Source organism: Anolis sagrei, chromosome 10 (assembly GCF_037176765.1).
Source record: "Anolis sagrei isolate rAnoSag1 chromosome 10, rAnoSag1.mat, whole genome shotgun sequence".
Classification (NCBI taxonomy): domain Eukaryota; kingdom Metazoa; phylum Chordata; class Lepidosauria; order Squamata; family Dactyloidae; genus Anolis; species Anolis sagrei.
The window spans coordinates 24,841,263-24,856,322 of NC_090030.1; the positions used below are offsets into that span (position 1 = coordinate 24,841,263).

General features: G+C 43.9%; 1 protein-coding gene across 1 annotated transcript in view; it reads left to right on the forward strand.

Annotated features, from left to right (window-relative positions):
• Positions 1-341: 341 nt before the first annotated feature.
• The window catches only part of ADGRG4 (adhesion G protein-coupled receptor G4), a 71,448-nt gene continuing 56,729 nt past the window's right edge, over positions 342-15,060 (forward strand). The window contains exons 1-4 of the mRNA XM_067471716.1: positions 342-927; positions 2,334-2,390; positions 4,445-4,539; positions 5,867-5,931. Of these exons, the coding sequence (XP_067327817.1) occupies positions 342-927; positions 2,334-2,390; positions 4,445-4,539; positions 5,867-5,931 (803 nt within the window). The remainder of the gene's footprint in view (positions 928-2,333; positions 2,391-4,444; positions 4,540-5,866; positions 5,932-15,060) is intronic.

Genomic DNA, 15,060 nt, shown 5'->3' on the forward strand with positions numbered 1-15,060 from the left:
ATGGCACACAGAACTCCCACAACAAACAGAAAATATATATCAATGATTGGGGTGGGGGGGGGTGCTAAAATACTGTTTGCTTACCGTTGAAAATTACCTAGGGCCGCCTCTGGGCCCACGGGCCGTAGTTTGGGGACCTCTGGTCTAGCTGATGTAATGAATTGAGGATGGAATATAAGAGTATTGAAGGTATTGATGTATTCTAAGAAAACCAAGAAAATATTTTTTTTTTAAAAAAAGAGTTGAGTAAAAGAGGGTTTTCTTTTCCCTTTCTTTCCTCCTGTTTATAAACAGAATGCAGCACCTCTCTCAAAGGGAAGCAGCTGGTTTATCATAACCAAATGGGGAAATACGCTTCCTTGCATGGTCACCCGGAGAATCAACTCTGCAGCTTTACGGTGTGCATTGATATTAACACAACCGATCGCAACCTGGCTACCTGGCCGGCATTTTCCTATGACGTCAACGGCTCCTCTGAGGACTTCACGAAGGCCGAACTGGCGCTGTCCATGAACAAGTCCACATTGCAAGTCTTCATCTTGGGCTACGTGGTCGAGATCAAGCAGAACCTCCCCGCCTTCAAGATGCACCGCCTCTGTTGCATTTGGGATGGTGAAAAGAGGCTGTTGGAAATCTTCCACGATGGGAGTAAGTTGAAGACCGTCAGACCCTGCAACGTGACACACGAGTGCCTCAGGCCCGGAGGGACGCTGGCATTGGGTCGCCTGCACAAGAACTTGAATGGAGTCATGGTCGCAGAGCAGTTATTTACCTTCACGGGCTTCCTGCACTATTTCCAAATGTGGGATTCCGTCAGGGACCAGCAGAAGATGACCCATTGTGACCGAGGGAATGTCATTAGCTGGCAGGACAGTTATTGGTGCTTGGATGGAATCCAAACAGAGTCTGCCCACGACCAACACTGCGGTGAGTCTCCTGACCGAATTTGGAACACTTCCAGTTGTCCTTATGGCCCCAGTTCCCATTGATCCCACAGTCAATGGTTAAGGATGATGGGAGTTGTATTTCAAAAATGTCTAAAGCAGGCATGGGCAACCTTTGGACCTCCAGGTGTTTTGGGCTTCAACTCCCACAACTCCACTTCCTGGGAGTTGAAGCCCAAAACACCTAGAGGGCCAAAGTCCAACGGGCGGCAGCTAGATTAGTAACTGGAGCGTCATACAGAGAGCATACCACCCCCCTGTTGTGTCAGCTCCACTGGCTGCCGATCCAATTCCGAGCATAATTCAAAGTGCTGGTTTTAACCTATAAAACTCTATACGGCTCCGGTCCAGCGTACCTGTCTGAACGTATTTCCTTCTACGTCCCACCTCGGAACTTAAGATCCTCTGGGGAGGCCCTGCTCTCGGCTCCGCCGTTGTCTCAAACACATTTGGCGGGGACAAGGGACAGGGCCTTCTCGGTGGTAGCCCCCGCCTGTGGAATAAGCTTCCCAGGGAAGGTAAAATCATGGTTGTGGGACCAGGCCTTCGGGCAATCAGGTTAAAGGACAATGGATAATATCTGAAGTGGATTTGGATAAGTGAAGCGGAGTTATCATTGTATTGTCGAAGGCTTTCATGGCTGGAATCACTAGGTTCTTGTGGGTTTTTTCGGGCTATAGGGCCATGTTCTAGAGGCATTTCTCCTGACGTTTCGCCTGCATCTATGGCAAGCATCCTCAGAGGTAGTGAGGTCTGTTGGAATTAGGACAATGGGTTTATATATCTGTGGAATGTCTGGGGTGGGGCAAAGAGCTCTTCTCTGCTGGAGCTAGGTGTGAATGTTTCAACTGACCACCTTCATTAGCATTTGAAGGCCTGGCTGAGCCTGGGAAAATCGTTTGTTGAGAGGTGTTAAGATGTGCCTGGTTGTTTCCTCTCTGCTGTTTTGCTGTTGTAATTTTAGAGTTTTTTAATACTGGTAGCCAGATTTTGTTCATTTTCATGGTCTCTTCCTTTCTGTTGAAATTGTCCACATGCTTGTGGACAATTTCAACAGAAACCAGGCACATCTTAACAGAGTTAAGTTAAGTTGGGGAGCCACCACCGAGGAGGCCCTCTCCCTCATCCCTACCAATCATGCCTGTGAAGGAGGTGGGAGCGTGAGCAGGGCTTCTCCAGATGATCGAAGAGATCGTGTGGGTTCGTACACAGAAATGCGGTCACGCAGGTAGGCGGGTCTCAAACCATCCATGTGTAGTAATATAGTCTTCAAAGTGTGGATTGGCACATTCTATTCTTTCCAATGTTTTATTGCAATGGCCAAATGCCTAATTTTGGTATATTATTGGTCTCTCTTTCCGCTCATGTGCTCTTTGTTCTCTCTGATAGGTAAAGAAGAAGCCACTCCACCACTCGCCAGCACAACACCTGGATCCGCAAGTACAGGTATGGATGGATGGAAGGGCTTGGGTGCATCTGCACTGTGGAAATAATGCAGTTTAAGGCTATGGAGTCCTGGAAGGTAAAAGGGAATGTCAACATTGATTCTTTTCATATAAAATACTAATTTATTGTATTTATCGTGTCAGGGGCGAATCAAATAGTTGCATTGCATTGTTTAACAAAACAAACAAACAAAACACAAAGTTTGCAAGTTTGGTAGCTGATTAAATGTCCTTCGACCAGTATCTGGCCACTTGGAGTGCCTCTGGTGTTGCCGCAAGGAGGTCCTCCATTGTGCATGTAGCAGGGCTCAGGTTGCATTGCAGCAGGTGGTCTGTACTTTGCTCTTCTCCACACTCGCATGTCGTGGATTCCACTTTGTAGCCCCATTTCTTAAGGTTGGCATCTCATGGTGCCAGAGCGCAGTCTGTTCAGTGCCTTCCAAGTCGCCCCGCCTTCTGTGTGCCCAGGAGGGAGTCTCTCATTTGGTATCAGCCATTGGTTGGGGTTCTGGGTTTGAGCCTGCCACTTTTGGACTCTCGCTTGCTGAGGTGTTTCAGCGAGTTTCTCTGTAGATCTTAGAAAACTATTTTTTGATTTAAGTCGTTGGCGTGCTGGATGATACCCAAATAGGGGGTGAGTCAGGGATGTCACTTACTTGGTCCTTTCACTATTGGTTGCTACTTCCCGGCGGATGTCAGGTGGTGCAATACCGGCTAAACAGTGTAATTTCTCCAGTGGTGTAGGGTGCAGACACCCCGTGATAATGCAGTATGTCTCATTAAGAGCCACATCCACCGTTTTAGTGTGGTGAGATGTGTTCCACACTGGACATGCATACTCAGCAGCAGAGTAGCATAGCGCAAGGGCAGATGTCTTCACTGTGTCTGGCTGTGATCCTCAGGTTGTGTCAGTCAGCTTTCGTATGATATTGTTTCTAGCGCCCACTTTTTGCTTGATGTTCAGGCAGTGCTTCTTGTAGGTCAGAGCACGGTCCAGAGTGACTCCCAGGTATTTGGGTGTTGTTGCAACCCAGAGCAGGAAACTGGACCCTCAGACAACCATCCACCACACTTGCCTTCAGGAAAATAATCCTTTTTTATTGATGAAAGATGAATACAAAATAGAGGAAAAATACAAAGGTAAAAAGTCACAGTAAAAATCAGCAACAAGAAATGTCCATAAACAAGATCATAAAACCCACAGCAAAACTGCTGAATCCTGGAACCTGTTAGCAATCCACTAACCGTACTCAGAACAACTGGAAAACCTCCGAGGAACAAGGCCACTTGAATCAGGAGACCTGCAAAAGCTTGTACATGAATCTGGAACGATGCCTGGTCTGAAGCTGCATTCAGGCCAGGCATACTTAAGGCCGAGAAATCTATTGCGAGACACGCCTGAAGTTTTTGTTTGTATTTCTCTCAATCTGTCTGACCTACATAAACTTTGGGCTTCTCCCCGGCTCGGCCAAATCTGCCCCCGCCTATCCTCATTAGGCAGACCAGGTGTCAGATTCTCTGGAGAACTAAGGCTGGGAGGAAAAGGGAGTTAAACTTCTCCGCTCGGAATGCATGTTCTCATGGGAATTTTGACTTTTACTTTCCAAGGCTGTAGGATTTTCACTACTCAAACCGTCATAATCTAAATTGGCTTTAGAATTCACATTGACATCTACATTGGCATCAGGAAATACAATCAGAGAATCAGGTTCAGGTTCAGGTTCACACACAGGCTGAACCCCAACAGGTGTGCTGCAATGTTCCAGTGGGATTCCTTCCCAGGTGATCCTCAGAGCTCGGGATGCTTGTCTGTTCTTAAGGTGAAAAGCACATGTCTGGGTTTTAGATGGATTAGGAATCAGCTGGTTTTCCCTGTAATAGGCAGTAAGAGCACCTAGAGCTTCAGAGAGCTTCTGTTCAACCATCTCAAATCTCCCTCCTTGAGCAGTGATGGCACAATCATCAGCATAGATGAAACTCTCTGTCCCTTCTGGCAGTGGCTGCTCATTTGTGTAAAATACTAATGAAAACTCATTTTCTTCTCCATTCTTGCAGAAACCTTCTATAAAATTCAAATGATATCTTCCATGTACTTCCCTTCTTCGGAGACATTTGATTATTATGATGCGATGGATCTTCTGAGAAAATTGGCAAGTTCTATTTCCCCAGTAAATGTAGAGGCTGGTTGTGTTCCTAGTAGAGGTTGGAAAAAAAAAGTATATTCCTGAACGACAACTCCCAAAATCCGTTTAGCTCCCTGGGGATTCTGAGAGTTGGAGTCTGAAAACAGAATTTCTCCGATCACCGATTATACCAATGAGGATTGTTGTTTTTAGAGAAATGGGGAATGATTTTCATCTTGGAATCAATTCAGGATCAAACTGCTTTGTGTCACAACAATAACAATTTAATAATAATAATAATAATAATAATTGTATTTATCATGTCTGAAGTGAATTGAGAATACAGTTATCTATATGAATAAAAATGTAATGTTCGTTTGTGGGATTAACAGAACTCAAAAACCACGGGATGAATTGACACCAAATTTGGACACAAGACACCTAACAACCCAATGTATGTCCTTCACTCAAAAAAATTGATTTTGTCATTTGGGAGTTGTAGTTGCTGGAATGTATAGTTCACCTACAATCAAAGAGCATTCTGAACCTCACCAACGATGCAATTGAACCAAAATTGGCACACAGTTCTCCCATGAACAACAGAAACTACTGGAAGGGTTTGGTGGGCAGTGTCCTTTGGTTTTGGAGTTGTAGTTCACCTACATCCAAAGATCACGGTGGACTCAAACAATGGTGAATCTGGACCAAACTTGGCACGAATACTCAATATGCCCAAATGTGAACACTGGTGGAGTTTGGCGAAAATAGTATATTGACATTTGGGAGTTGAAGTTGCTGGGAATTATAGTTCACCTACAATCACAGAGCATTCTGAACCCCACCAACGATAGAATGGGCCAAACCTCCCACACAAAACCCCCATGTGGGCCACAGCAACGTGTGGCAGGGGACGGCTAGTCTATATAAATAAAAATGTAGTGTTTGTGGGATTAACAGAACGCAAAAACCCCTGGACGAATTGAAGCTAAATTTGGCCACAACCCAAGGAGTGACCATCACTCAAAAAAAATGAACCTGTCATTGGGGAGTTGTAGTTGCTGGGATTTAAAGTTCACCTACTTTAAACTCTCTGTCCCTTCTAGCAGTGGCTGGTCGTTTGTGTAAATGTTAAACATTGATGGAGCAAGCATGCTTCCCTGAGGATATGAGAGAAACCTTCCCGTAGGATAGTAATACATTTGGGCAACGTCTTTGTAGATGGCCACATCAGAAGCGATTTGTAGTATGCAACCAACCAACCAAAAAAACCCTAATAATAATAATAATAATAATAATAATAATAATAATAATTTAATAATAATTTGTTTCTCTGTCTTCTCTTTCCCCTGTTCAGTTTCAGGAAAAACTCTATAATTTATCTTGCGTCATAATGAACATTCAAATCAAGCTAAATCTCGAGTAAGTATTTTATTCACTTTCAACAATGTCTAATCACTGCTTTTTGTCACTCAAATATCCATCAAGGAAAAAAAACTGAGGCGGGGGGGAGGGGGAGCCTTAGTTTGTTTGTGTCTGGAAGCTTCTTTCTTTTGATCTCCAATGGTGCCTCTACACTGCAGAATTAATGCAGTTTGATACCACTTTCACTACAATGGCACAAAGATATGGAATAATGGGATTATTCATTTGCAAGGTCTTTAGCCTTCGTTGCCAAAAAGGACTGATGCTTCACTAAACTATATTCCCATGATCTACAATGGTGCATATACACTGCAGAATTAATGCAGTTTGATACGACTTTGTAGTGAATCTTACCTAGTAGGCCAGAAAAGGAAGCCTGGATAACAGTATGGCAAACCTCCATTATGGGAGTGGAAGCCAGGGAGGCAGCCATCTTGAGTGAGGATAGATGGAAGAGGGGAGGTGTTTGAAGTCTCCTAGGATTGGCAGTTGAGAGGAGCTGTTGGGGTTCAGCCTGTGTGTGAACCTGGACCTGATTCTCTGATTGTAGTTCCTGATGTCCATGTAGATATCAATGTGAATTCTGAGGCCAATTTGGATGATGATGGTTTGAGTAGTGAAAATCCTTCAGCCTTGGAAAGCGAAAGTCAAGATTCCCATGAGAACATGCATTCCGAGCCGAGCGGAGACGTTTCACTCCCTTTTCCTCCCAGTCTTAGGTCTCCAGAGAATCTGACACCTGGCCTGCCTAATAAGGATAGGCGGGGGCAGATTTGGCAGAGTCGGGGAGAAGCACAATGTTTATGTAGGTCAGCTAGATTGAGAGAAATCCAAACAAAAACTTCAGGCGTGTCTCGCAATAGATTTCTTGGCCTTAAATATGCCTGGCCTGAATACAGCTTCAGACCAGTCATCGTTCCAGTTTCATGTGCCAGCGTTTGCAGGTCTCCTGATTCAAGTGGCCTTGTTCCTCGGAGGTTTTCTAGTTGTTCCAAGTACGGTTAGTGGATTGCTAACAGGTTCCAGGATTCAGCCGTTTTGCTGTGGGTTTTATGATCTTGTTTATGGACATTTCTTGTTGCTGATTTTTACTGTGACTTTTTACTTTTGCATTTTCCCTCTATTTTGTATTCATCTTTCATCAATAAAAAAGGATTGTTTTCCTGAAGCCAAGTGTGGTGGATTGTTGCCTGAGGGTCCAGTTTCCTGCTCTGGGTTGCAACAGGAGCCAAGTCTTAGGAGGGAAAAAGATTTCAGCTTCTGTGGTAGTTGAGAACTGGGAGCTGGTGTGTGAAGAAGGATTTTTTGAAACTGGGTTTTCAGGGAGAGAGTGTCTGTGTCAGACAGTGCTGTGAACTGACAGGAAAAAGGTCAGACAGCAATCTGATTTCTTGTGGGAGTTAGCACAAGAGATTGTCTCTCCAGGCTGGGTTAGTTACCTGGAAGAACTCTAGGGAAGAGTTAGTTAATAACCCAGGGGACTACCTAGGATAGGTTAGTCAGAACTCATTACTATTTCTCTGAAGTAGAGTGAGGGTTTTCATTACAAACAGGAAAATCTGTTTGGTTAGCTCTGTTTGTAACTAAGTGAAGAAACTTATTCAAGCAACCATCAAGCTGAAGTACTTTTGTAACAAGTCACGCTTGTTGTACCTCTCAGAAGTAGTTAGTTGTCTGTTTTTATAAAATAAATATTGTTCTATGTATTGTCGAAGGCTTTCATGGCCAGAATCACTGGGTTGTTGTAAGTTTTTTTGGGCTACATGGCCATGGTCTAGAGACGTTTCGCCTGCATCTATGGCAAGCATCCTCAGAGGTAGTGAGGTCTGTTGGAACTAGGAAAATGGGTTTATATATCTGTGGAATGACCAGGGTGGGACAAAGGACTCTTGTCTGCTGGAGCTAGGTGTGACTGTTTCAACTGACTGCCTTGATTAGCATTTGATGGCCTGGCAGTGTCTGGGGCAATCTTTTGTTGAGAGGTGATTAGATTTCCTTGTTTGTTTCCCCTCTGTTGTTTTGCTGTTTTAATTTTAGAGTTTTTTTTAATACTGGTAGCCAAATTTTGTTCATTTTCATGGTTTCCTCCTTTCTGTTGAAATTGTCCACATGCTTGTGGATTTCAATGGCTTCTCTGTGGAGTCTGACATGGTGGTTGTGAGAGTGGTCCAGCATTTCTGTGTTCTCAAATAATATGCTGTGTCCCGGTTGGTTCATCAGGTGCTCTGCTATGGCTGACTTCTCTGATTGAAGGAGTCTGCAGTGCCTTTCATGTTCCTTGATTCATGTCTGGGCAATGCTGTTGCGTTTGGTGGGCCCTATGTAGACTTGTCCACAGCTCCATGGTATACGGTAGACTCCTGCAGAGGTGAGAAGATCCCTCTTGTCCAGTATTTAAAAACTCTAAAATTAAAACAGCAAAATAGCAGAGGGAAAACAATCAGGGACATCTAATCACCTCTCAACAAAAGATTGCTCCAGGCACTGCCAGGCTATCAAATGCTAATCAAGGTGGTCAGTTGAAACATTCACACCTAGCTTCAGCAGACAAAAGTCCTTTGCCCCACCCTTGTCATTCCACAGATATATAAACTAGGGCTGGGCAATTCGTTTCGTTAATTCGTAATTCGTTAAAAAATTCGTTAATTTTTGAATTACAAAACGATTACAAAACTTATTTTTAAACCTGGAAGTGTTTTTAAATATCGAAACGGCAGGCGCCAAAAAATTTTGTATTTCTGTCCATTTCGGAAATACGTAAGATGGCCGCCTGGCTTGCTGGGAGCTCTCCTCTCTCGGCGCCGGCTGAGCAAGCGAGCGAGAGGGCGAGCGAGAGGGCGAGCGGCGAGCGAGAGGGCGAGCGAGAGGGCGAGCGGCGAGCGAGAGGGCGAGCGAGAGGGCAAGCGGCGAGTGAGAGGGCGAGTGAGAGGGCGAGCGGCAAGCGAGAGGGCGAGCGAGAGGGCGTGAGGGAGGTCTCCTTCTCTTTCTTTCCTTTTCTCTTCTTTCTCTCTCTCTCACCTTTCGCAGGGGGGTTCTGAGCTCTCTTCCAAAGAAGGCTCACTTGCTTCCTCTTCTCTCTCTCTCTCTCTCTCTCTCTCTCTCAATTCGAGGCAGGAAACCCCTCCATCCTGCAGCCATCTACACTGCAGCCTGGATGAGGTTTGGCACCACATTGGCTCAATGCTGTAGCATCCTGGGAGTTGTAGTTTGGCAGCCTGGGAAAAAGAGCCCCTCCTGGAAGGAACCCATCCTAGCGAGAGGGCGAGAGGGCGAGCGAGAGGGCGAGCGGCGAGCGAGAGGGCCCGCCAGAGTGAGTGCCTGCCTTCCCTCAATAATAATTTCTCCTCCCTATTCTACTAAATTAATAATTAAATTTAAAAAATATTGGAAAAAAAAGGGCGCCATCTTTACAAAATGTTTTGTAAATATTTACGAAATTTCGTAAATACCGAACTTTTTTTTTGGAAAATTTTGTAATTATTTTAAATATCGAAACAAAAAAACACCCCAATTACAAATCGATTTTAGAAACAAATTTTTGCGTTGTTACCCAGGCCTAATATAAACCCATTTTCGTACTTCCAACAGACCTCACTACCTCTGAGGATGCTTGCCATAGATGCAGGTGAAACGTCAGGAGAAAATGCCTCTAGAGACCATGGCCATATAGCCCAAAAAAACCTACAACAACCCAAATCTTGTTCTATTTAACTTTCAAAAGATCTCTATTGCGCATCAGTCAATCATCAAGCCTTTGTGATAGTTCCAGCATTTTAAACATCTTGTTACCACAGAAAAGCCTTAATAAAGAGTTGTTTGGGAGCCAGGGAAAAAGCAGTGTTGACAGGAGTGGGAAAAGTTTACCTCAAATACTTATTCATAAATCCTAAGGCAACTTAGGTTGGTGGCAGCTTTAATTCAAAAGGGAGATTATAGAAAAGCAGTGTTCACTTCGCTGTAGCACATATACTTCATCGTCTCGCTATCAGGGGTGGGATTTTTTTTGGAGAAAAGAAAATCTTTGGGGAAGATCCATCCTGCCCAGACATAATAATAATAATAATAATAATAATAATAATAATAATAATAAACCTTTATTTATACCCCGCTAACATCTCCCGAAGGACTCAGTGTGGCTTACAAGAGGCCGAGGCCCAACACATCAGTAAAACAAGAGCATAACAAATACAATAATAAATAAACTCATAAAAACAAAGCAATAAACATTAAAACAATAGCAATAAACATTAGACAATAACACCATGATGCATTTAAAAAACTAAGGCCAGGCCAAATGTAATGATTAGAAATCTTAAAAATGCTGGACATGACGAAGTGAAATGGATAGGTTTTTGGAGATAGGTGCAGTATGCAGACAATCTTAAATCTCTAGTAAAGTGCATTTGCTTGGAGTTTCCAATTCTGGGAAGGCACACTGGAACAACCACGTCTTCAAGTTTTTCCTAAAGACTGCCAACGTTGGGGCTTGTCTGATGTCCTTGGGGAGAGAGTTCCAGAGTCGGGGGGCCACCACAGAGAAGACCCTGTCCCTCGTCCCCACCAATCGCGCTTGCGACGCAGGTGGGATCGTGAGCAGGGCCTCTCCGGATGATCAAAGAGATTGTGTGGGTTTATATACAGAGATGTGGTCACGTAGGTAGGCGGGTCCCAAACCGTTTAGGGCTTTGTAGGTAAGCACCTGCACCTTGAATTGGGCTCGGAAAATGAACGGCAGCCAATGGAGCTCCTTAAACAGGAGGGTTGACCTCTCTCTGTAAGGAGCACCAGTTAATAACCTGGCCCCCGCCCGTTGGACCAGTTGGAATTTCCGGGCTGTTTTCAAGGGCAGCCCCACATATTATTATTATTATTATTATTATTATTATTATTATTACTTTATTTGTACCCCGCTAGCATCTCCCGAAGGACTCGATGCGGCTTACATAGGCCAAGGCCTCAAAACACAACACAACAATACAATACCTAAAGCAAATTAAAAACAGTTAAGCAGTATAAACAACAGCAATAAACAATACATCAAGACACTATAAAAACTGGGCCGGGCCAGAGTAATGGGTCCAAGATTAAAAGTGCTGATGTGGCAGGAGGTATGTAGGATTATAAAGTAAGTGCAGTGTGCGGTGTGCAGCAATCTTAGTTCTACTAAACTGCTTCTGGGACTTGGTATTGGAGATTCCTAATCTGGGAAGGCACATCGGAACAGCCAGGTCTTCAAGTTCTTTCTGAAGACTGCCAATGTAGGGGCCTGTCTAAGATCATTTGGGAGGGTGTTCCAGAGTCGGGGGGCCACCATAGAAAAGGCCCTGTCTCGAGTCCCCACCAAGCGTGCTTGCGACGCAGGCGGAATCACGAGCAGGGCCTCTCCGGATGAGCGAAGTGAACGTGTGGGTTCATAGACGGAGATGCGGTCACGCAGGTAGGATGGTCCCAAACGTAGAGTGCATTACAGTAGTCCAATCCGGATGTGACCAAGGCATGGACCACCCTGGCCAGATCCACCTTCACAAGGTACGATCGCAGCTGGCGCACGAATCTTAATTGTGCAAAGGCCCTCCCGGCCACTACTGACGCCTGAGCCTCAAGCGTAAGTGATGAATCCAGGAGGACACCCAAACTGCGGACCTGTGACTTCAGGGGGAGTGTAACCCCGTCCAACACAGGTTGCCTCCCTATACCCCGATCCGTTTTACGATCGACCAGGAGGACCTCTGTCTTGTTGGGATTAATCTTCAGTTTATTCGTCCTCATCCAGACAGCCACAGTGGCCAGGCACTCATCCAGCACTCGAGGGGCTTCCTTGGAATTAGGTGGAAAGGAGTAATAGAGTTGTGCGTCATCTGCATAGAGATGGCACCCAACTCCAAAACTCCGGATGACCTTATCAATAAGCCTCCAGCCTCTCGTCACCGGTTGTGATATACTCCTTCACAGTGGTGTTCAGCTGTGGGATATATATTATATATTATACATACTTCATTAAAGCAAGCAGCGTGATTTTATATTGATAATTCTTTATACACTTCCACTACAACGGCGCAAAGCTATGGAATAATGGAAGTTCTAGTTTTGTAAGGTCTTTAGCCTTCTCTGTCAAAGAGGGCTGATGCATCACTAAACTCCCATGTACTGAGCCATGTCTCCTTTATGGAGAGAAGAAGTATAATAATAATAATAATAATAATAATAATAATAATAATAATAATAATGGCAGTTAAAGTGGTGCCAAACTGCATTAATTAGACAGTGTAGATGCTCTCTAAAGTGGCCCATTGCATCTGGGATAAAATAGCAACAGCGTTACAATCATCCATCCCAAGTTTGTAACTTTGTCAATGTTACATATCACTTCTTTCTTTGATATCTCTCTTTATTATTATATTTATATTTATTATATTTATTTATATTATCTATATATATAAATCTGTTAGGTTGGTTCAACCGGACAGCAAAACTCCACAACCCCCCAACGAAACTGTACCAAAATTGCCATGCCCATAACACAACCCACAAGGTACAAACATATCTACTCAAAATGAAAAACAACACAACAACACACTCACAAAACGGCAAAACAACAAAACTCAAAAAAACCCAACGAAACTTAACCAAAATTGCCATGCCCATAACACAACCCACAAGGTACAAACATATCTACTCAAAATGAAAAACAACACAACAACACACTCACAAAACGGCAAAACAACAAAACTCAAAAAAACCCAACGAAACTTAACCAAAATTGCCATGCCCATAACACAACCCACAAGGTACAAACATATCTACTCAAAATGAAAAACAACACAACAACACACTCACAAAACGGCAAAACAACAAAACTCAAAAAAACCCAACGAAACTTAACCAAAATTGCCATGCCCATAACACAACCCACAAGGTACAAACATATCTACTCAAAATGAAAAACAACACAACAACACACTCACAAAACGGCAAAACAACAAAACTCCTAAACTCCCCAACGAAACTTAACCAAAATTCCCATGCCCATAACACAACCCACAGCAACGCGTGGCAGGGCACAGCTAGTTTATTATAAATATCTATATATATATAAATGTTCTGTGCATAATGAGTACCTTAAAAACAAAAGAACCAATGAACGAAATCACACCAAATTTGGCAACAAAACGTCTCACAACACAAGGAGTGACCATCACTCAAAAAATTATGATTTTGTCATTTGGGAGTTGTATTTGCTGGGATTTATAGTTCACCTACAATCAAAGAGCATTCTGAACTCCATCAACTATGGAATTGAACCAAACTTGACACACAGGACTCCCATGACCAACAGAACACACTAGAAAGGTTTGGTGGGCATTGACCTTGAGTTTTGGAGTTGTAGTTCACCTACATCTAGAGAGAACTGTGGACTCAAACAGTGATGGATCTGGACAAACTTGGCACGAATACTCCATATGCCCAAATATAAACATAGAAGGAGTTTGGGGGAAATAGACCTTGACATTTGGGAGTGTAGTTGCTGGGATTTATAGTTCACCTACAATCAAAAACCATTCTGAACTCCATCAATGTTGGAATTGAACCAAACTTGGCACACAGCACTCCCATGACCACCAGAAAATACTGGAAGTGTTTGGTGGGCATTGACCTTGAGTTTGGGAGTTGTAGTTCACCTTCATCCAGAGAGCACTGTGGACTCAAACAATGATGGATCTGGACCAAACTTGGCATGAATATTCCATATGCCCAAATATGAACACAGATGGAGTTTGGGGGAAATTGGCCTTGACATTTGGGAGTTGTAATTTATAGTTCACCTACAATCAAAGAGCATTCTGAACCCTACCAACGATAGAATTGGGCCAAATCTCCCACACAGAACCCCTATGTGGGCCACAGCAACACGTGGCAGGGGATGGCTAGTTTATTATATTTATTTATATTATTTATTATTTATTATATTTCCTTGTTTTTGATACAGAAGCATCCCACAAAGCGGTCTGCCTGCTAGAAACAAGGTAAATATTCTGTGTACTTTGAATAGAAGTAATCACCTGCATTTTTTCTTCCTCTTGTTTTTCGCACCTCTTAGAAATGAGTTTCACAGTTTGCCCTCCTTCCCTTTTTCTGTCTTGAGTTTCCTTGTCAAAGCAGAAGGAATTGCCATGGCAGCAGCGGGAAATATACCATGGCAACTAATATGGGGTGGTTAATAGTCACTTATGGCTTGGGATTTTGTGTGTGTGCGTGCATGTTGTTGATGTTGTTGTGTTTTCAAGTCGTTTCCGCCTCATGACAACTCTCCAATGAGGCTTAGTTGCCAATTTAGTTACTTACTAGCTTGGGGACCCGGCGCTGCCTGGGTTATTAGAGAAAGTGGGTAATGGAGGTTCTGTATGCCAAGTTTGGTCTTTATTGGTCATTGGATGACGGTTGCATTGTTTTCAGGAAGTGAGTGAAGTTGCTTGAAGTCCCATCATCCATGGTCCACCCTCCTTCAAACTGCAGGAGGATATAGAGTCGGTCATGGGGGCTCTGTGTGCCACGTTTGGTCTTGATCAGTCATTGGAAGAGGGTCGCAGTGGTTTCAGTCATTGAGTGAAGTTACTGCAAGTCCCATCATCCATGGTCCACCCTCCTCCAAACTGCAGCAGGATGTAGAGTGGGTCATGGGACTCTGTGTGCCAAGTTTGGTCTTGATCAGTCATTGGATGAAGGTCACAGTGGTTTCAGGAAGTGAGTAAAGGTACTACATGTCCCATCATCCATAGTCCATCCCCTTAAAACTGCATCAGGATGTAGAGTGGGCCATGAGTACTCTGTGTGCCAAGTTTGGACCTGGTCTATGATTTGTAGGAGCTACAACATTTTGTGGGAAGTGAATTGGGTGAAGGTACTGCAAATCCCATCATTCGTGGCCCATCCTGCCCTAAACCGCACCAGGTTGTAAAGTGTGCCAAGTTTGGTCCTGATCCGTCCTTGGTGTGGGCCACAGTGCTCTAAGGAAGTGAGTTAAAGTACTGCAAGTCCCATCATCCATGGTCCATCCTCGCTCAAACTACACCAGGAGGTTGATGTATTCTACGTGAACTATATTCTCAAGTTTATGGAACACTACTG